The following is a 22,332-nucleotide window of genomic DNA, read 5'->3' on the forward strand; positions in this document are numbered from 1 at the left end:
TGCCACGTTACTCTTACAATGGAGGGCTAATGAGAACAGGAAGTGTGGGATGGCATCAACAAGAGCAAAAAGAGCCAATACAGAGTGAGGCTAAAAAAGTGACAACAGTTGTGGTTGGCACACTGGGCGCCTTCAGCCTTCCTAATGATATGCTTTCTCAATGGTCTAATGCTTATTTAAAACCTTGGCTTTTTTTTTTTTTTTTTTTTGTGAGATGGAGTCTTGCTCTGTTGCCCAGGCTGGAGTGCAGTGGTGGTCATCTCAGCTCACTGCAACTTCTGCCTCCCAGGTTCAGTGATTCTTCTGCCTCGGCCTCCGAGTAGCTGGGATTACAGGCACCTACCACCACACTCGGCTAATTTTTGTTTTTTTAGTAGAGACGTTCACCATGTTGGCCAGGGTGGTCTCGAACTCCTGACCTCATGATCTGCCGTCTCGGCCTCCCAAAGTGCTAGGATTAGAGGCATGAGCCACTGTGCCTGGCCAAACCTTGGCTATTCTTACTTAATAAGAGTAATGTGTTTACCTCTGTCACCACTGATGTGTTCCTGGCCCTGTAGAACAATTTTCAGACAAAACAAATCCTTTTTTGTGCTTTAAAAGGCAATAAGTAAAAAGATGTATCCTGCTGGCTTGGAAGTTACCCTATCACACCATAACCATCTACTCAAAGTGTGATATCAAGTATGAAAACTGTTTTAAAAATACAGAAGCATATAATGCAACGTTTCCTGGGAAGGGTGATGTCTTCGAAACTGAGAGCTAAAAGTTAATTAAATATGTGATTTTTAAAATTCATATCCAATTAAACAGTTACTACGTGCATACAATGTTTTGCTTCTAGGCCTTTGTACATGCTGTTCCCTTTGTAGGAACTACTCTTTTTCCCACCACACCCATTTGCTTCCCCACTTCACTAACCTCACATGTGACTTCCTCTGAACAGACTTCCCTGACTTTCTCCACCCCCTCCTCTGTGTTTCCACAGCGCTCTATTTTACTTCATCAGAGCACTTATCACCATGTGTATTTATTACAGAGACAATGTCTGCTTTACCTACTCTGTCACTCCTAATCACTGTGCCGGCCCCTGGAAGATGCTTAATACATATGAAACAACCCAAACAAAATACTTAAAATTTTTTTAATTAAAAAAAATTAAAAACAAACAAAACAACCAGATATTGCCAGATAGATGGAAATACAAAGACAAAAAACAAGAACCTAAATTCACTAATAGGAGACAGCCTAAAAAAATACTATGTAAAATGGGCTATGATGCAAGTGTGTACAGACATATGCAGCATGGAGATTAAGACAGGTCTTGATGTCAGCCTGGGAGCAGGGTGGGTGATAAGGAGGAAGAAACAGAAAGAAACTTGACTAAACTAAGTCTGCAAGGTTGAACAGCTAATTAATGAGGAAGAAAGAATGGATAACAATCATTCCAGACAGGAGAAAAATATAGGGGCAAGGGAAAACAATGTAGATCTGAAGAACTGCAGGGAGACTGATGCAGTACAATGGCTCTCGAACTTAAGCATGCATCAGAATCGCCTGGAGGACTTACTAACATACAGGTTGCAAAGCCCCGAATTCAGTTTCTGATTGAAAAGGCCTGGAATATGGCTCAAGAATCTGCATTTTAAACAAGTTTTTGGGGGACACTATTGCTGGTGCTAGTCCTCCACATCCACACTTTGAGAACTGGTATAGCAGAACACAGAGGGTATTATGAAGAAGTGGCTAGTGACAAGTCTGGAGCAACGCAGGGGAATGGGTTACAACTCATATATACTATATCACAGAATTTGGTACTGAAGGATTTTAAGCAGAGAAGTTTAATTTTAGAAAGATGGTAGGCCGGGCGCGGTGGCTCACGCTTGTAATCCCAGCACTTTGGGAGGCCAAGGCAGGTGGATCGTGAGGTCAGGAGATCGAGACCACGGTGAAACCCCGTCTCTACTAAAAATACAAAAAATTAGCCGGGCGTGATGGCGGGCGCCTGTAGTCCCAGCTACTCGGAGAGGCTGAGGCAGGAGAATGGCGTGAACCCGGGAGGCAGAGCTTGCAGTGAGCCGAGATTGCGCCACTGCACTCCAGCCTGGGTGACAGAGCGAGACTCCGTCTCGAAAAAAAAAAAAAAAAGGAAGATGGTAATAATAGCTAACATTTATGGAGCACTTACGTGCTAAACACTATTTTTTTTTTTTATTATACTTTAGGTTTTAGGGTACATGTGCACAATATGCAGGTTTGTTACATATGTATCCATCTGCCATGTTGATTTCCTGCACCCATTAACTCGTCATTTAGCATTAGGTATATCTCCTAATGCTGTCCCTCCCCCCTCCCCCCACGCCACAACATGCCCCGGAGTGTGATGTTCCCCTTCCTGTGTCCATGAGTTCTCACTGTTCAATTCCCACCTATGAGTGAGAACATGCGGTGTTTGGTTTTTTGTCCTTGCGATAGTTTACTGAGAATGATGTTTTCCAGTTTCATCCATGTCCCTACAAAGGACACGAACTCATCATTTTTTATGGCTGCATAGTATTCCATGGTGTATATGTGCCACATTTTCTTAATCCAGTCTATCGTTGTTGGACATTTGGGTTGGTTCCAACTCTTTGCTATTGTGAATAGTGCCACAATAAACATACGTGTGCATGTGTCTTTAGAGCAGCATGATTTATAGTCCTTTGGGTATATACCCAGTAATGGGATGGCTGGGTCAAATGGTATTTCTAGTTCGAGATCCCTGAGGAATCGCCACACTGACTTCCACAATGGTTGAACTAGTTTACAGTCCCACCAACAGTGTAAAAGTGTTCCTATTTCTCCACATCCTCTCCAGCACCTGTTGTTTCCTGATTTTTTAATGATGGCCATTCTAACTGGTGTGAGATGGTATCTCACTGTGGTTTTGATTTGCATTTCTCTGATGGCCAGTGATGATGAGCTAAACACTATTTCTAAGGACTTTACATATTCTGTACTGTCCATTATAGCAGCTACTAGCCACATGTGGCTATTTCAATTAAATTATAACTAAATAAAATTTAAAATTCAGCTCCTCACTCAACTAGCCATATTGCAAGAGCTCAATAGCTACACATGGCTCTGGCTACCACAGAGGGCAATACAGATATAGAACATTTCCATCATTGCACAAAGTTCTGTTAGCCCAGATGTATATTAACTCATTAAATTCTCACAACTTCACTAAGAGATAAGCACTGTATTATCCCCATTTTATAGAAGAAAATGTGGCAAAGAATGGTTAAGCAAATTACCCAAGGTCATAAAGCAAGTAGTCCCAGTGTGGGATGGAAAGCCCAGATGGTCTGGTCTTTGCGCCTGTGTTCTTAATCATTTCTTAGTAAGATCATTTTGGCAATAATGTGGACTAGACGAAGACAACACTGGAGGAAGGAAAATCAATAAAGAAACTACTAAAGTAATCAGGAGAGAAATGGTGAGGACCTGCTCTAACAGAGGACCTCGAATACAGAAGAGGTCAAAGAAGAGATGTTAAAAAGTATGAGAGAGAAGACATGGGATGGAACAGAACTGAATCCAAAAGACAGACAAGTGAGGTATGGAAGATGACACCAAAGTTTCCATTTTAAGCATCAGAATCGATGGCAATGGCTCTTACCATTGTAAGAAAATGACAGCTGGTTAAAGGAAGTTGATAAATTCCATCTGAGCCATTGTGAATCTGAAGAGACTGACATAAAATACTACACAATGGAATATACAAGTCCAGAGATCAGAAGAGAGCTCTCAAATTAAGATATGAAATTAGAGTCATCAGTACAGAACACAGAGGTCTAGAGATAACTCAGAAAAGTTGAAACAGTAAGAAACAAGTGAAGAACAGAACCTTAGAGAATTTAACATCTAGATACAGGCAAAAGATAAAATGCCAATAAACTGAAAAGGAATTACCAGAAAGATGGGAGGAACGGGGAGACATCTAAGAATTATCCCAGAGGAAAGGTAAGAATGGTCAACAAATGCTAAATGCAGCTGAGAACTCAGGTAAAATAAGACTGAAAACTGTCCACAAGAGCAGTTTCAAATAGTGCTGCTCTAGGGCCAAAAGCCAGATTGCAGCAGATGTGGAATGAATATAGACTTTTTTCAAGAAGTTTAAAAATGAATGGAAACAGACAGGGTATACACAGAAAGAAGGATCTGCAGTGGTTTTTTGGTTGTTTTTACTCTAATGGGAGAGTCTTCTGCCTGCTAAGGACTAAGAAGTGAGAGAGAAAGATGATAGAGTCAAAAAATGGGACTATTTGTGATGGCACACGGCCCCTGAGGTAGGAGAGAATGGGGTCCTGAAAAAGAATGGAGAGATGAGTCTTTCACACTTCTTTCACTGTCCTATGAGAAGGTAGCAAAGGGGGCAGAAATAAGCACAGATGTATTTAGGATGGCATGAGAGGGGTATAAACTCAATGAGCTCAATTGGACAGATTCCATTACCTCTATGATGTAGCATATGGGAGTATCTACTGAAAATGAGAAAAAAAGGTGGGAGGAAATACTGAATTTCTGCAGACAGAACAGACTATACACAGACATACATCTTCAAGCAGAGGGTAGAGCTGAGATAGGAGGCCACACCTTTGTAAGTGGCATCCCACCACCACACAGTCATGAGATTTTCCCCAAAGTTAAAGCAGAGAAGTTGGGCACGATGGCTCATGCCTGTAATCCCAGCACTTTGGGAGGCCAAGGTGGGCGGATCACCTGAGGTCAGGAGTTCAAGACCAGCCTGGCCAACATGATGAAAGCCCATCTCCACTAAAAAAATACAAAAATTAGCCAGGCGTGGTAGCAGGCACCTGTAATCCCAGCTACTTGGGAGGCTGAGGCAGAAGAATCGCTTGAACCCAGGAGATGGAGGTTGCAGTGAGCAGAGATCGCACCACTGCACTCCAGCCTGGGTGACAGAGCAAGACTCCAACTCAAAAAAAAAGCAGAGAAGGTAAATGGCTGGAGTTTGCCAACATGATGCAGGAGTAGTGAGTGAGTGAGGATGTGCCATAAGGCCAAGCAATGAGAACAGCATTAGAGTGATGGCAAGGCACCTGTCGGAATCACGCAGGTAACTTTCTCGCAACTATATACCACACAAGATCTTCATGAGATAAAGCAGTGAGGGTAAGGAGAAAGAAAGGTGGAAGATTAGAGCAGTTATAGCCAGGGAGTACAATAAAACCGAATGTACATTTCCAGAAGTACACTGTCCTGGGTCCAAAGTGTGTTCATGAGGGTGTGTGTGAAGCATGCTATTTCATCATTTGTTTGAATGTCAATTATGAGGTTAAAAAGTACCTGCTTCTTCTGTCTCCTGACTGTCTTAGCCAGTTCCCACTACAGAGATGTTGGTTCTAAGCATTACAGCAATGGTTCTCAACCCCAGCTGCACATCAGATAAACATTTAAAAAAAAAAAAAAAAAAACTGAAACCTGGACCTCACTACTAGTCAAATTTAATTGGTTTGGTATTTATTTTTTAAGCTTCCTCAGGTAATGATAAAGTGAATTTAGTGCCAAGAACCACTGCTTTCCAAAGAATAGGGCTTTGGATTTATGTTACAGAATTAAAGAAAAACTGAGTGGCATGGAAAAAGGTAAGGCAGGAAAATGGTGAAAGAGGGTGTAAATAGTAAGTTAGATATTTAAAGATGCCCTGAATAGAAAAATTGGGAAACCACTGAAGTACAGAATCACACTCCACACACAAAAATAGTAATAATGTTTCTGAGAGTTCCGTTAAAGGTTCTAGAAAACTCAGGAGTTAAATGCTTCACTGTACCCAATGACTAAGAAAAAAGGAACCTAGACTTTACTAAGGTCAAAGAATTGAAAACCAACACTTAGCAGCTCTTCAGGTCAACTACAGTTCACAATTCTCTGGAGGAAAACGCAGCCCATAGTACAAGTCTGACAACACCTCTAGATCTGCGGAATCACCTATTCTACATAAAAGGTAAACGGCAAAAGAAGCAACTATCTTCTTTCACACATTAAAACCTCTTTTTTTTTTTTTTTTGGCTGCCAGATTTTATTTCCACACCAGTTTTCTTCTTCTTAACAAGTTATACCTATAATCTTAAAATCGCCTAGTTATTTTACAAACAACTATCCTCAATCTTAACCTTTATTTGCCACTATTCTAATGTACTTGCTAAGTTTTACAGCAAAGCAGAAGTGATGCAGAGATGAAGTGTTAGTCATAAAGACCAATAAAGACAAAAAATGAAGTGCTGTCTGCGGTCTTCCCCACACGGTCTGTTTACAGGTAACATTACAAATCTCTCAAGCTCCTCCCAGACACTATGTTTATGGAAGTGCTAGACTATGCACTTTTGGTCCATCCATATTTAATGTCTTTGGTAAAAATTACTTCATTAATTAATAGAAAGGTTTGTACCTTGCTATCTCTAGCTCAGTCTCAAGAATTTTAAATTCTAACCAATTATCCAAGTCACTCAGAGGTCATTTGTGTTGCAGACCTACTGAAAATTAGACTTACCTTTAAATGGACTTTTTTTCCAAAACTCAAGGAGTACTTTTTCTTCCAGCATTAAGGTAGCTCAACATGTCCTCTTCTAATATTTAGCCAACAACATAAGAAAACCTTGATTCCTCTAATTTGGGCCATAAGAAAGCAGTCCTAGGCCGGGCGCGGTGGCTCACGCTTGTAATCCTAGCACTTTGGGAGGCCGAGGCGGGCAGATCACGAGGTCAGGAGATCAAGACCACGGTGAAACCCCGTCTCTACTAAAAATACAAAAAATTAGCCAGGCGTGGTGGCGGGCGCCTGTAGTCCCAGCTACTCGGAGAGGCTGAGGCAGGAGAATGGCGTGAACCCGGGAGGCGGAGCTTGCAGTGAGCCGAGATTGCGCCACTGCACTCCGGCCTGGGCGACAGAGCGAGACTCCGTCTCAAAAAAAAAAAAAAAAAAGAAAGCAGTCCTTTCCCAAAAAGTTGTTTCAAAACTCTAACAAGAGTGTATAGCTATTTTCACACACTGAAATAGCAGATTTATATACTTGTGGTTTACAATACCACCAAAATTCTCTAGACAAGGTTTATTCTATGGTTTCCATTAAGGAAGAGAATTCTAACTAAATTATTTTAGGCTCACTGCTCTCTAATACTATAAAGCAGTACTACAGCATAATGAAAAAAGCACAGAACTGAGAAAGGCCTGATCAGTTCTTCCACTTGCTGTGTGGCACTGGACAAGACACTTCAACCGCTTTGGCTCTCAAATTTCCCTATTATTTGTGAAATCAGATTAGAATCACTGTGATCCAAGATTGCTACTGGCTGAACATTCTACACAATGCAGAAGATACAAGTCTTTTTTTCTAATAATCTATATTTTGTAAGCATAATACAATTCAACCATAAAAGATACCTCAATCAACACTACAGCCAGACTTACTTTTCCTTAGCAGTCTTTTTTTTTTTTAATTGCTGACAGTTAAAAACTATTTTGACCCGGAATGGCATACTACTGTAATCTCTATGCTTAATTTCAACCCCTAATAAAATAATGCCATACTACAAACGGTTTCTTCACCTGTTCCCTAATGAAGTTGAAAATAATTCCTTGGCCTTGAATTTACAGATACATGTACAGGGCTGATGAAAGCCATCTGTTGGGAACTATGACTTTCATATGAAAGGAAAAAACCAGAAGGAACTGCTTTCATTTTCCTGGGAACCAGCTGCAGCTGAATGAGTCCTAATCCTGCTCCAGCTGGGACAAGCAGAAGGGTGAAGTTACTCCTGGTCTAATTCATTCGCTGCAGATCCTTTGTGAAATGACTCCACTCCTGAGTAGCCAAGTGGTAAATAACTTTATCAGAATGAAGCTCTTAATAATTCCCATACATAAATCAGAGCATGAAAAGTATTCATTATTATAATTTTAAGAAACACTCTCCAGGTCACCAGAAAAAAATAAATTTTTAATTCTTTTTAAACCAGCAAACTTGGCACCTAGATTTAGTCCTCTTACATAGCTAAGAACCAAGTCGGTATGACAAAGATATTTTCTCCAAAACTTTAAATGCAAAGAGAAAATAAATCTAATAGATGTTAAGGAGATTCTTACAGCTTCAAGAAGACTGAATGACATAAATTTTCTTTCCAGATTCATCACAGTTCCTATTATGTATTTGCTCTCCTAGTATTAAACGTAAGTGTAACAAAAAAGTATTGGCCCACATGTCCAGGATGAACTAAAGAAAAAACAGGCAGCAAGGGTAAAAAGAAATTTAATGTATTTTGCATTTCCTTATATTCCTTTTCCATTTGGTTTTCTATAAAACATAATGAAAACTTGTATTATTATTATTATTATTTTGAGATGGAGTCTCACTGTCACCCAGGCTGGAGTGCAGTGGCGCAATCTTGGCTCACTGCCAAGCTCCATCTCCCGGGTTCACGCCATTCTCCTGCCTCGGCCTCCCGAGTAGCTGGGACTACAGGCGCCCACCACAATGCCTGGCTAATTTTTTTTTTGTATTTTTCAGTGGAGACGGGGTTTCACCATGTTAGCCAGGATGGTCTCGATCTCCTGACCTCGAGATCCGCCTGCCTCGGCTTCCCAAAGTGCTGGGATTACAGGCGTGAGCCACCGCGCCTGGCCGAAAACTTGTATTATTAAGTACTATTAAATACCTATTATATAAATATATTATGCCTATAAAAATCATAGAGTTCGAGACTTCAATAAGAAAGTATATGTTAAAACACTTAAAAAAAAAAGTCCCCAACACATCATCAGCCCTCAACAAATGTTAGCTATTAATAGGTTTCTATAAGCAACTCTTTACATTCCCTTAGCCTATTGATACAGAGCAAAGAAAAAACGAGGTTAAGACCATTAGATCCTCTAGATTTCTATTCCTGAAGCCATTTGTGGTACCTGATGTCTTCACTAATTCCTTCCCTTTATTTCACCAATTGGAAGGTAGAACAAGAAAAAGTACTTATTTGCTAGAAAAATGTCTAGGTTGTAAGTATAAGAAAAATTGGTGGCTGGGCGTGGTGGCTCACACCTGTAATCCCAGCACTTTGGGAGGCCGAGGTGGGTGAATTACCTGAGGTCAGGAGTTCGAGACCAGCCCGGCCAACATGGCAAAACTCTGTCTCTAATAAAAATATAAAACATTAGCCGGGCGTGGTGGCGGGTGCCTGTAATCCCAGCTACTTGGGAGGCTGAGGCAGGAGAATCGCCTAAACCCAGGAATCCAGGAGGCGGAGGTTGCAGTGAGCCGAGATCGCACCACTGCACTCCAGCCTAAGTGACAAGAGCAAGACTCTGTCTCAAAAAAAAAAAAAGAAAAGAAAAATTGGTTTGGTATAGAACTTTGGATTAGTAATGGCTAACCCAAGCTTTAGTAGCTCAGTAGTTTTATTTCAAGCTGTGTCGTGTGCTGAAAATTACCAAAAATCATTGCGCTCATAGGTGAACTAGAAGATCAAAAAAATCTGTACAGTTGGCCAGGTACAGTGGCTCACACCTATAATCCCAGCACTTTGGGAGGCCAATCAGGAATTTGAGATTAGCCTGGCCAACACAGTAAAGCCCCATCTTTACTAAAAATACAAAAATTAGCCGGGTTTGGTGGCGCATGCCTGTAATCCCAGCTATTTGGGAGACTGAGGCAGGAGAATCACTTGAACCTGGGAGGCAGAAGTTGCAGTGAGCCAAGGTTGCGCCACTGCACTCCAGTCTGGGCAAGAGTGAGATTCCGTCTCAAAAAAAAAAAAACAAAAAACTGTACAGCTGACTGTACTTAAACAGATACTATTTTACAAACGTATCTCTGAGTTATTTTTAAATTTCTGAATTTTTGAAGAATAAATCTGCTAAGACAAAATTAATTCCTAACCAGATTTACAATTAATCCACCTCAATGACTTGTTAGTAACAAATTTTTATTTCTAGCCCACTGCTCCTGTTACATTTGGAGTCAAAAACAAACGGTATAAACAATGATGTCAGAAATGTACGGCATGGGCCGGGCATGGTGGCTGACGCCTGTAATCCTAGCACTTTGGGAGGCGGAGGTGGGCGGATCACCTGAGGTCAGGAGTTCAAGAACAGAACTGGCCAACATGGTGAAACCCCATTTCTATTAAAAACACAAAAATTAGGTAGGTATGGTGGCACACGCCTGTAATCGCAGCCAGCAGGAGGGGAAAGGCAGTAGAACTGCTTCAACCTGGAAGGCGGAGGTTGCAGTGAGCCGAGACTGGGCCACCGCACTCCAGCCTAAGCGACAGGGCAAGACTCCATCTCAAAAAAAAAAAAAGAAAAGAAATGCATGTCATAAAAAATGTTTAAATTATTAAATATAACAATTCCTGAGATCAATCCATTTCACACTTGATAATATAATATCTACATTTTCCACGTCACTGTATCCTCAATATTTTATCTTTTGCTTTCAGAAGATTTTTTTTTTTCAAAGTGAACAATCATTCTGTCAAGTAGTCCACACAGCCCTGAATTTAACAGCATGGACAACTATTCATTGCCTTTTTATACAGTATCAAAGCAACAGAGTATCTGAAATTGAAATTTCCAAGCTTATATTGGTTAACAATCTTCTTATAAAATACCACAATTCTAACATATAAAATGTTAAACTATTCTACTATAAAGGTCATTTCCAAATAGCTAAATCAAAACTTTATCACTCTTAACTTTCAGTAACTTAAAAACATATCCCTGGCTGGGTGCGGTGGCTCACGCCTGTAATCCCAGCACTTTGGGAGGCCGAGGCAGGTGGATCATGAGGTCAGGAGTTCAAGACCAGCCTGGCCAACCTGGTGAAACCCCGTCTCTACTAAAAATATAAAAATTAGCCAGGCATGGTGGCGTGCGCCTATAATCCCAGCTTAGTCAGGACGCTGAGGCAGGAGAATCGCTTGAACCCAGGAGGTGGAGGTTGCACTACTGCACTCCAGCCTAGGCAACAAAGCAAGACTCCACCTCTAAAAAAAAAAAAAATCCCCATTTTAATCAGTATCTCTACATCAAAAATTTAAATTCTAAAATTCTAAATTCCTGTCAAAGCTCTACTTCCTCTATAATTTAAAATATAAATTCCAATAAAACAAAATAATTTGGACTCTACTAAGAGTTGACCATATTGAGATGTAACTTAGAGTGGAAGGCAAGAGATTTATCATTGGATCTTTCTGCTCCAGGTTACCCAGCTGGGAGTAACCTCAACAACAACATTAGTTGACAATACCTTCTCTTCCCTTTCCAACTGAATGCTTTAGCAAATTATAATTCTGTTCCAAAATACTATGCCACCGAATAACAATACTTTTAATAATTTGGCTGATTACCATGAAAGAGAATATTTTTCTGAGCTAGTAATACAGAACACAAACTACATTCAAGTAAATTATGTCAGTGTGTAAAAATGAACTCAGAAGTTTGAAATCAAGGTGAAAATTATTCTTGAAAGGAAATTGAATCTTTCCAAGACTCACTATATAAAGATAATTTTTTAAATGGACCATCACAATCTCAAATAATTGCCTTGCCCACTAAACATTTTATTATTTCTCAGTCATGATACTTAATTGTTATGAAAAAATAATAATGTAAAAAAATTACAGTTCATAAACTAAAAAAGGCTTTCAAAAAATGTATTTTGTATCTCTATTCTGTCTGCTTTAATCCCCTAACAGGACCTAAATCCTAAATCCACTGTTCATGGCAGGCATTCAAATGTTTGCTAAATAAATAATGAATAAGTGAAGTAAATGGAACAAATTACCTTACAGTAATATCTATATTTCAAAAAGAAATTTACAAAGAGGAAGATGCTATTTAAGCCAGTTACACACTCCTCCTCACCTATAATCCCATGATTCAAGGAAAACAGTATTTCTGTCCCAAATTAAAGCACTCTGGTATAGCCATACAACTGATCCCTACCTTGCCTATCAGAAAATGTTAGTGACAACTGAAATGAAAACTAGTTAGCACAGAAATTATCTTTAAGGGGAAAAAATGGCATGTAGGTGAAACCTTTTTTTAATGGACCTCAGATATACAAAACTAAATTACTCATAATCTTTGGTTCCTAACATATTCTTATCACTGGTCCAAAGTGAGTTTTCAAATCTGTTCTGCAAAAAAAAGAAAAACGGACACAAACAATGAGGGGGGGGAATTTGTCCTTTTACAATTAGGAAATGTGCTATGAAGTTAACACCAAGGACATTCACAATTCTGTACTTGAGTGCAGTGACAGCCATCATACATTACTGCTCCTAAGAGGTGGTCAGTATGGCTATTAGAAAGACACTGGAGCCAGACTGCCCAAATTCAAATCCCAGCTCTGCCACCTAATATTTGTGTGACTTCAGCAAGTTACTGAAATCTTTTATGCCTCAGTTTCTTCACCTGTAAAATAACAGTAGCTACTTCACTGCTGGTACTGTTATGTTATTAATAACTAACCTAACAGTAGCTAGTTATGTTAGAGGATTAAATGAGTTAATATATGTACAGCATTAAAATAACACCTGGCACATAGTAAATAAACACTTAAATAAATAAACTCACTATTAACTACCACACTAAAGTTAGCTCAAAAATTTCCCTTATAACATGGGTAAAAACTTTTTTTTTTTTGAGATGGAGTCTTGCTCTGTTGCACAGGCTGGAGTGCAGTGGCACGATCTAGACTCACTACAACCTCCGCCTCCCGGGTTCAAGCGATTATCCTGCCTCAGCCTCCCGAGTAGCTGGGATTACAGGCACCCGCCATCATGCCGGGCTAATTTTTGTACTTCTGTAGAGACGGGGTTTCACCATGTTGGCCAGGCTGATCCTGAACTCCTGACCTCAGGTGATCCACCGCCCCACCTCCCCCACCCCCCCTCAACATCCCAAAATGCTGGGATTACAGGCCTGAGCCACCAGGCCTGGCCTAAAAACTTTTAATCACAGTATCCCATGGATTCTCCTCAGTTACTTATCAATGTGAAAAGAACACATTAAAGTTCAAATGTCTTCACAAAAACTCCTCTTAAACGTATTCCAACATAGTTGATCTCCCAAAAGGATCAAAACCACTCAGCTGCTGAAAATCTAACATACAGTTCCTTCCAAAGGTTAATATCACACACACACACACAAAAGTTAGAATTGATACCGGAAAAAGTAAAGAGGAACTTGGTTGGGTTACTCCACGCAGTCTTTGAATTTCATCTTCACCTTACAGTTGGCCAGGTCAATAGAAATACCTGCATTAGCATCCCAGAGAAGACAGAACTGTTTCTGTTCCAAGCAGAGTGCCTGGCCCACAGTAGGTGCTCAATGACTATATGCTGAACCAATTAATTCCTAAAAGTGAAACTACTCCTGACCTATACACCTTCCTTTCTCCATCACTGTCAAATAAACTCTGGATAATTTTTTTTCTTTTTTTGAGAACATCTAGGTTTGTAACAGCAAACCATCAATTCTGCATAGGAACTGACTACGTAGTTAGAAGGAAAGAAAACAGTTAAAATACAATAAAAGGAGCAGACATAATCTGTTCAAAGGAATAATTTCTCATCCTAGAGTTCACTGTGTTATGATTTTGAATGTAAACTTTTCATATCTTTGGGGAAAGTCACACAACAAATTCACTACTGAAAAAAAGACTCCATTTAAAAATATAGAACAGAGCTCATCAACTCTAACTGAATAGACATTATCATGAAATTAGTTTTCCAACGGGATTACTACACACGTAAGTCTACTTAAAGAAACAAACTCTGTTTTCCCACATGTCTAAATTTAGTTACTTCAGTTAACAACACTAAGCCGGGCGCGGTGGCTCACGCCTGTAATCCCAGCACTTTGGGAGGCCGAGGCGGGCAGATCACGAGGTCAGGAGATCGAGACCATCCTGGCTAACATGGTGAAACCCTGCCTCTACTAAAAATACAAAAAATTAGCCGGGCGTGGTGGCGGGTGCCTGTAGTCCCAGCAACTCGGGAGGCTGAGGCAGGAGAATGGCGTGAACCCGGGAGGCGGAGCTTGCAGTGAGCCGAGATTGTGCCACTGCACTCCAGCCTGGGTGATAGAGCAAGACTCCATCTCAAAAAAAAAAAAAAAAAAAAAAAAAAAAAAACACTATAGGCAGGGTGGCTCACTCCTGTAATCCCAGCACTTTGGGAGGCCGAGGTGGGCAGATCACCTGAGATTGAGAGTTCGAGACCAGCCTGACCAACAGGGAGAAACCCCGTCTCTACTAAAAATACAAAATTAGCCGGGCATGGTGGTGCATGCCTGTAATCCCAGCTACATGGGAGGCTGAGGCAGAAGAATTGCTTGAACCTGGGCAGTGGAGGCTGCAGTGGGCCGAGATCGTGCCATTGCACTTCAGTCTGGGCAACAAGAGTGAAATTCCATCTCAAAAAAAAAAAAAAAAAAAAAACTACATATGAAAGCTGTGTAAGCAATTGGGCATTTCTTTTTCATTTTTTCAATTATTAAATCACTTTTGTTTTTCTTGCTTTATTTCTCCAAAAGCAAATGGAGCCAGGTGCGGTGGCTCATTCCTATAATCTCAGCACTTTGAGAGACCGAGGTGGGCAGGTCGCTTGAGGTCAGGAGTTGAGACCAGCCTAGCCAACATGGTGAAACCCTGTCTCTACTAAACATACAAAAAAAAAAAAAAAAAGTAGCCACGCGTGGTGGCGCAAACCTATGATCCCAACTACACAGGAGGCTGAGACAGGAGAATCGCTTGAACCCGGGAGGCGAAGGTTGCAGTAAGCTGAGATCACACCACTGCACTCCAGTCAAAGCAAAAAGCAAAACAGCACATCTCTACTAAATTAAACTTTTCTTAACGCAAAGGTGCTATGAAATGGTCTCAACAAAGGTCTTTAGTTCAGCTGCAAAATAAGGACTGTTGGATTAGACAGTTCTCAGGGTCCCTTCCAAAAGTAAAATCCCAGGGTTCTAGGGCTTGGATTTGTCTTGCACTATACTATATTTACTACCTTTTAAACACACGCTCAAATGACATTTTTATATAGCTAACATTTTTTAAAATTAAAGTATCTATTGATAATTCAAGCAAGTGTAATTACAATAAAAGCAAACAACAGGCCAGGCACAGTGGCTCATGCCTGTAATTCCAACACTTTGGGAGGCAGAGGCGGGTGGATCACCCGAGGTCAGGAGTTCAAGACCAGCCTGGTCAACAAGGTGAAACCCCATCTCTACTAAAAATACAAAAATTAGCCGGGCGTGGTGGTGAATGTCTGTAATCCCAGCTACTTGGGAGGCTGAGGCAAGAGAATCGCTTGAACCTGGGAGGCAGTGGTTGCAGTGAGACTGCACCACTGCACTCCAGCCTGGGCGACAGAGCGAGACTCTGTCTCAAAAATAAATAAATAAAAGCAAACAGGTGGCCTAACAAGAACTTACAACATCCAATTCACAGGTATGGCACTGAACTGATCTAACTATAAATTATTTCCTGTTTCCAGGCAGTTAACCTGTTAGATCATTTAATAATTGTAGAAATCCGATCATTGTATTTAACTTCAGCCACATGTGATAAAGTTTCTACAGGTAAGAGTTCTTACAGCACTAAAATACAGAATAAAGCATTTTAATTGCTTGTCTACTTTGAATTTTTAATACATACTCTTAATAAATGCTCAAATTACATAGAGCCATTTTATGAATGAAATTCTCTATCAATTCATGACTGTATGAGAATCATTTCAAGGGTACTAACAGTAAGATTATGTTTTATTTCAATGTTCACAGGGAAAATTGAACCCTAAAATAGATCTCTAAAAATTTCATCAAAGAAAAATACCGTTAATTTTCAATTGTTAAAAGAAAAATCTACAGGTATTCAGTGGGCTGCTAATAATACAACAAACTGAGATCAAATCTCAAATTTTCAAAATACATTCAATGTTAACTTTACCATCTTTCCACCCTAGGAGTATCCTCCATCATCTTAAGCAAAATGAAGATCATTTTACTTATGTCTACCAAGGTGTGCAGCAACTTAAAGCATCACTGCTCTCCAAGGAACTATAATTCAGAGCACCTCAAGTAAATTTACAGCTAAGATACTAGGTCAATGTAAAAAACAGGTACTAACAAAATTCTAATCTCCAAATATCTATTTAAGCACCAAAATTTACTGTTTAAGAAGTCATAATTTCAACTATATACAATAACATCCTAAAACACAACAGAGTAAAGTACACACCTGGGCATCAAAACTCCCAACTCTCCAGAACTTTACCTTTCTTTGTGTTTTTAGAACAGGGTCTCAGTTGTCCAGGCTGGAGTGCAGTGGTGAGAGCACAGCTCACTGGAGCCTCAGACCCCTGTACTCAAGCAATCCTCCCCGACACAGCCTCCCAAGTAGCTACGACTACAGGCGCGCCCATACCTGGCTAATTTTTCTATTTTTGGTGGACATGGGATCTCGCTATATTGCTCAGGCTGGGCTCAAACTCCTAGGCTCAAGACATCCTCCTGTCCCAGCCTCCCAAAGCGCTGGGATTACAGGCATGAACTACTGTTCCAGACCCTCCAGAACTTTTCTAATTTAGGATACTGTATTCCTGTCCCATGCAACTACAGCTGTCATAAATAACATTTAGGACTTCGTCATATGCAAAGCCATAATACATGATAGAAAGCTATAACACAAACAGCAGAAACAAGAATTGCTAAGTTTGCTTAGTTGCGCCTGGGGGTCATGAGAATCTGTCTCATTTCTGTCTAACGAGTAATCTGCAACAAAATGGAAAATAGAAAAATGTTCTCAGAGTCATCTGCTTGTTTCAAATTCAAGTCTCCATGATTTGGGTGCTCATAAACTTCCAGTAGTAAAGTGTTGTAAGAACCTTTAGTTAAAAGTTTTAAAGTCTCACACTGGAGTACTCCTCAAGCAAAATAATAAAAAAAAAAAGTTTTAAATTCATATGCCACTTTTTCATTGTAATGTAAATAAGTTCTTTTAGGCAGATTAACATTCTACATTTTTAATCTTAGGCTTCATATATTTCAAAGTACCAGAACAAATCTATGAAGTTCTCATAGCTACAACTCACCAATAAAAAACCAGAGATGATCACTCCACAAAAGTCCCCAAACAAAAAACTTGAATATAACTTCCCAGAAATGTGAATTTGTAGCATCCTATATCATCAGCTCTATAAACCCCGAGGCATATGCCATTCTTACCTTATCCTTTTCATGTGGAAGAAGGGACACTGGAGGTAAACAGGAAAGAGACTCACAACTCTCTTTCCCATCCACGTTGGTTGCTTTAGTGTTGAGCCGATACAGAGGTCCATCTTTAAGGAGTCTGCCATGGCCAATGGCACGTTTGATAGCCAATCGTAACTGCTGGTGAAAGCCAGAGGCAGCACTGCCTCCAAATAATGCAGACACATCCTTCTGACCTTTCAAAAAACGTTCAATGCTTTTCAAAGTTGAGCCACCAGACTCTGCCAAGCCCTCAACTGCCCGCTTTATCAGTTTATTCCAATCCACATTTTGTTTATTATCCGATTTTCCATGGTTCCGAGGCTTAGGAAGTGCTATTCGCCCAGGATTATCAGGATCTTTATAGGAATTGAGTCCTTTATTTGAGACTTTTAAAATTGTTCCATCTTTAACACTCAACTCCAATTGTTCTAAAACAGTTTTACGATCCAAGCCATGGGATGAAGACACAGCATTGCATATCCTTTCTTCTGAAGGACGCTGTTTCTGCTTTTTCACTTTTTTGATGGCCTCCAAAATCCACTCAGTATAAAGCGGGTTTGCGAGTTTTACCATGGTGAAGGATTCTGAATATCCATAGAGTCGTTATCCCTTATCCTGATGCTGAGTAAGTTTTACACCATAGAAAACAAGATTCTCGGAAGCTGGGAACCAGTTAACCATAGCATACAAGTTTTCTGGCCTAAGTCCTTCCTCCTTTCACAAAATAGAATGCCCCTCCAATTGTACTATAGAAACCAAAACAACCTGTTGTTCGAAATGTCTTCCAACTTCCCAATAAATTTCTCAATAGCACCACACATGGGTCTCGTCATAAAGTTGTAAGAACTCAAGAAAATTTCATTCCCGGCTTCAGAGCAGAAAAATGTGCATCTTATGCCTGAAAAGAAATGAAAATAAGGTCAGTTTTCTACCAAGACCTATTTCGAATGAAAATAAGCATTTTCATCATAAAGCAATCAAACAGCAAGTGTTTACTGGGCACCCTTAAGAATTTCCAAACTTATTTATTAATATTCCAAAACAATCATGTATGTAAACCATTGGGATAAAAAAGAAAAAAAGATGAGTAGTTAGGATACAACGAGGAAACACGATGAGATGTTCTAAGAATGACCTTAAGCTACCACTAACCAGAGTGGGTGATGGCTATTCTGTACTCCGCAATCTCTGCTCACCAGTCTAGGAATTTCAACTCTTCCTTGACATCTTTCCCCAAGAAACTAGTCAGCACTTCAAGAAGTATCTGGATTAGTAGAAAGAATCCTGCAATGAAAGTAAGAGTGAATCTTTCATCTTTCAAAATTCTAGACATTCAGAGTAGACAAAAACAGTCAATAAGGCAGAAAAGGACTGAGAAAATTTTAGCTCTTTCTTACATGAAAAGAATGAACACAATATGCACACCCAGTTTACAGTATTACCTTAATCTTTCCTAATGGAAACAAAAATACTATTGAAAATAGCCTAGTGTGAAAGTGCTTACCGAATTTAACAATAATCCACTTTCATTCAAATTTTAAGAATTACATGCTGATAGCTTCTCCTAACCCAAACTAAGATATTTGTATCCATATGCTGAAGAGAGTCACAACTGCGAAACTGCGTATAAGTAATACATAGACAGGAAAACTAGAAAGGAGGAAGGCCCAGAATCACTGGGGTCAACGCACATACTACATATCAAACGTACGGTGCAGAAAAAGAAATGTACTGGCTACTTGTAGGTCTAAAGAGAAGCCCAAATAATAAAGATATAAATTCAAGATTGCTGTCCTGAAACGAACATTAATAAAACATAAACACAAATGTACTGTCTCTCTGAATCAAAGTCAGTATCCCTACAAAAGAATCTGGTAGATGCAATTTTGTTTAATCACTAAAATACTGAATTCTGAATCTAACTCTTTTGCCTCCAAAAAATTAAGTTTAACTGGTGTTTTCTAGAACTTCTGCTCTCATTCTAGAGATATTTGCATTACAATATAAACAATGCTAGATAAATGGCTCCCACAGCAACTATTCTCAGTAGTGACATTAAAATCAAACGGAAAACTAATACACACTAGGAAAGAGATATTACTATTAACTCTGATAGGAAAGAAAAGAATGAAGCAAACATTCAAACCTGAGCCAAGATTTGTTTTTAAACCAGCTGCCTAAAAAGAAGCCCCCTGGGAGAGTCATGCTTCAATTTGGTGAGGGTCTCAAGAGGATAGAAATCAGAGTATTATTACTCCAAGTAAGCTTATTATACAGATATTAAGTCTAAACTAAATGAGAAGCTACATCCTGAGTTTAATGGGAACGAACGTCCTAATTGACTAAGCTTCGCAAGTAAAAGAATGAGTGACAGTCACTCATTGTCTTTCCAGCCGGGATTGTCATCAGTCTCCAGGTCTTCGGAAAGTCAAGGGCCTCAGCCTCGGATCTTAACTCCCGGAAAGTACACCAGCGGCTAGAGCGAGCGCAACTCGCTTCCGACAGTCCTTCCCGTCCCCATTCCCCACCCCCAAACACGTCTTCGCGCTCTCTTTTCAAAGAGCGAGAAACTTTAAAAACTTGGATCGGCACAGCCCGGCAGCTCGCCGACGGGGCGCTGCGCCGTTTCCACGCGATGGAAACAGACCCCGAGCACAAGTTAACAATGAAATCACGTGAAGGAGTTCAGAGCGGTGCACAGCCCCGGCCCTGCTCCGCACCCTAAGCTCTGGGGGCCGGCTCTAGGGCGGCGCGGGGTGCTGGGAGCCTGACAGTCGCGCACTGGGCCAAGCGGCAAGGTTGACAGGCGCCCGGCCTCCCCTGGGCGGCTGGGCTGACAGCCCGGCAGACACAACACCACACGTGCTGCGCCTCGCACCACAACACCCGCCGGCCTGTCAGCCCCGCTCGCCGCCTCAGCCCGGCTTGGATCCCCGCGCCCCCGGCCGGAGCCAAAGCCAAAGCCGGAGCCGGAACCCGAACCCGAGCCCGAGCCCGAGCCCGAGCCCGAGCGCCCGCGAGAGCGGGGAGAAGCGGCCTGGCCCGGCCAGCACGCGCACGGCGGGCGGGTGGGCGCGCCCCGAGGGAGAGCGGGCTAGCCGGCTCCGCCAGCCCGAGGCTCCGCGGCCTGGGCCGCTCGCCGCCCGCCCACCCGCCGGCTCCCCCAGGGCGGGCCCGGCCGGCGGGGTCGGGGGCGCGGGGCCCGCGAGCGCGGGGCCGGGCGGCGGCGCGCGGGCCGCGGGCGGGGGCAGCCGGGCGCCGAGCGAGCGAGCGGGCGGGCGGGCGGGCGGGCGCGAGGGGGCGGCCACGGCGCCCCAGCCCGAGGCCTGGCGCAGAGCAGCGGGAGGCGGCGCAGGCCGCGGCGGGGCCTGCAGCGGCCCGCCGACCCCGCGAGGCAGCGGAGTGGGCCCTGGAGCGGCTCGGCCTCGGGCTGGGCGGCCAGGGGCGGCCGGGAACGGCCCCTCGGCTACTTACCGGGAGGAAGGACAGCCGGGATCCCGGGGCCCCGGGCCGGACCGCGGAGATGCCCCAAACTGACACGGCCGCCATCTTGGAGACAGTGAGCTCCAGCCGGGGGGAGGGGAGGCGAGGCGGCGGAACAGCCGCGGGGGGAGGGGAGCGTCGCGAGGGAACGGCGGCCTCGGGGAGGGAGCTGGAAGAGCCTGGGCGGGCGGCGAGGGGAGGCGGAGGCCCGGCAGCGCGGGTGGGGGGCGGCCGGGAGCGGGAAGAGCTGGGCCGAGAGCCGGGAAAGGCCGGAGGGCGGGGCGGGGCAGCAGGGAAGAGCCGGCCGGCGGGGTCACGTGGGGCCGGTACAAAAGGCCAAAGCCAGGGTGGGAGGAGGACTTGGTGGGGCTGGAGGCTGGCGAGTGGGGACTCCTTCTCTGCCTTTTCACGTGTTTAAGTCAGACGGCGACCCGGGAGAGGAGGAGCTGGTGCACCCCATACCACCGCTGGGGAAACTGAGGGCAGGCGTCTGGGTGGGGTGGCTTCAGTGTGGCACGGAAATCCGGCAGCCACGCAGGATGGGAACTCTCGGCGGCGTCTGTTTACAGTTAGTGAGCCCTCCCTCCCCACTCGTTTGCCCGCACAGCGACTTTCCGGAGCCCGAGGGCGGGGCCTGGGGGCCGGAGAGGAGGCGGCTTCCAGTCCTCAGCCCTGGCTGCTTGCCTCAACCCCCGACGGCTCTCTTCTGTCAGTGGGAAGAGTTGGGGAGAGGGTGGAACCAGAAGCACCCGTCTTAAGCCCTTTCAGCAGTGACTTCATTTCTTCCCTCCGCCAGCAGTTGAGAGGGTTCTTGGACCTCACTAGAGCCATTTTATGGGAAACTCCACAGACCTGGGTCGTGTGACTTGGACAACGTCACACAACTAGTGCGTGGCGCGTACCTGAGCTTGGGACTGAGGTTTGTCTTATTCCAAAGCCGGTCTTCCCTTCTTGCCCTGTGCGGAACTCTTGTCCATACTTAAGGCGGAACCACCAGCAGGCGTTCTTCATGGCCTGCCTGTCCTCTACTGGCTGTATGGACATTTTTTTGTCTTGCCTTTCATCTAGTTTAAACTCTTTGATGCAGAGATTGAGTCATACTTTTTTTTTTTTGAGACAGTGTCGCTCTGTCGCCCAGGCTGGAGTGCAGTGGTGCGATCTTGGCTCACTGCAACCTCCGTCTCCTGGGTTCAAGCGATTCTCCTGCCTCATCTTCCTGAGTAGTTGGGACTGCAGGTGCCCGCCACCACGCCTGGCTTATTTTTGTATTTTTAGTAGAGACGGGGTTTCACTATGTTGGCCAGGCTGCTGGTCACGAACTCCTGACTTCAAGTGATCCGCCCTCGTCGGCCTCCCAAAGTGCTGGGATTACAGGCGTGAGACACCGCACCTGGCCAAGTCCTGCTTTTTTTTTTTTTTTTTTTTTTTCTGCATTCACTGGAAAGACAGTAGACATGAAAAAGACATACTAAAAGTTTAATCGTTGACATGGAAGTGTATCCTGCTGCCTGACCTTTATCTGCCTG

At 42.8% G+C, this 22,332-nt stretch overlaps 1 protein-coding gene and 1 non-coding gene across 4 annotated transcripts in view; both read right to left on the minus strand.

Annotated features, from left to right (window-relative positions):
* Nucleotides 1–20,923, minus strand: part of KAT6A (lysine acetyltransferase 6A) — a 121,382-nt gene extending 100,459 nt beyond the window's left edge. For 2 of the 3 annotated variants that reach the window (XM_030817183.1, XM_030817181.1), the window contains exons 1-2: nt 20,798–20,923; nt 17,297–18,221 (exon numbers count right to left, since the gene is read on the minus strand). In XM_030817183.1, the coding sequence (XP_030673043.1) occupies nt 17,297–17,896 (600 nt within the window). In that variant the 5' untranslated portion in view covers nt 17,897–18,221; nt 20,798–20,923. Of the gene's footprint in view, nt 1–17,296; nt 18,222–18,475; nt 18,608–20,797 lie in introns of all 3 variants that reach the window. The other variant, XM_030817182.1, reaches the window with a different exon arrangement.
* LOC115836517 lies at nt 12,106–12,177 on the minus strand. Its single transcript, XR_004031590.1, has one exon. It is a non-coding gene; the product is annotated as a small nucleolar RNA SNORD112 (small nucleolar RNA).
* Nucleotides 20,924–22,332: the final 1,409 nt, after the last annotated feature.

Source organism: Nomascus leucogenys, chromosome 8 (genome assembly GCF_006542625.1).
Source record: "Nomascus leucogenys isolate Asia chromosome 8, Asia_NLE_v1, whole genome shotgun sequence".
Classification (NCBI taxonomy): Eukaryota; Metazoa; Chordata; class Mammalia; order Primates; family Hylobatidae; genus Nomascus; species Nomascus leucogenys.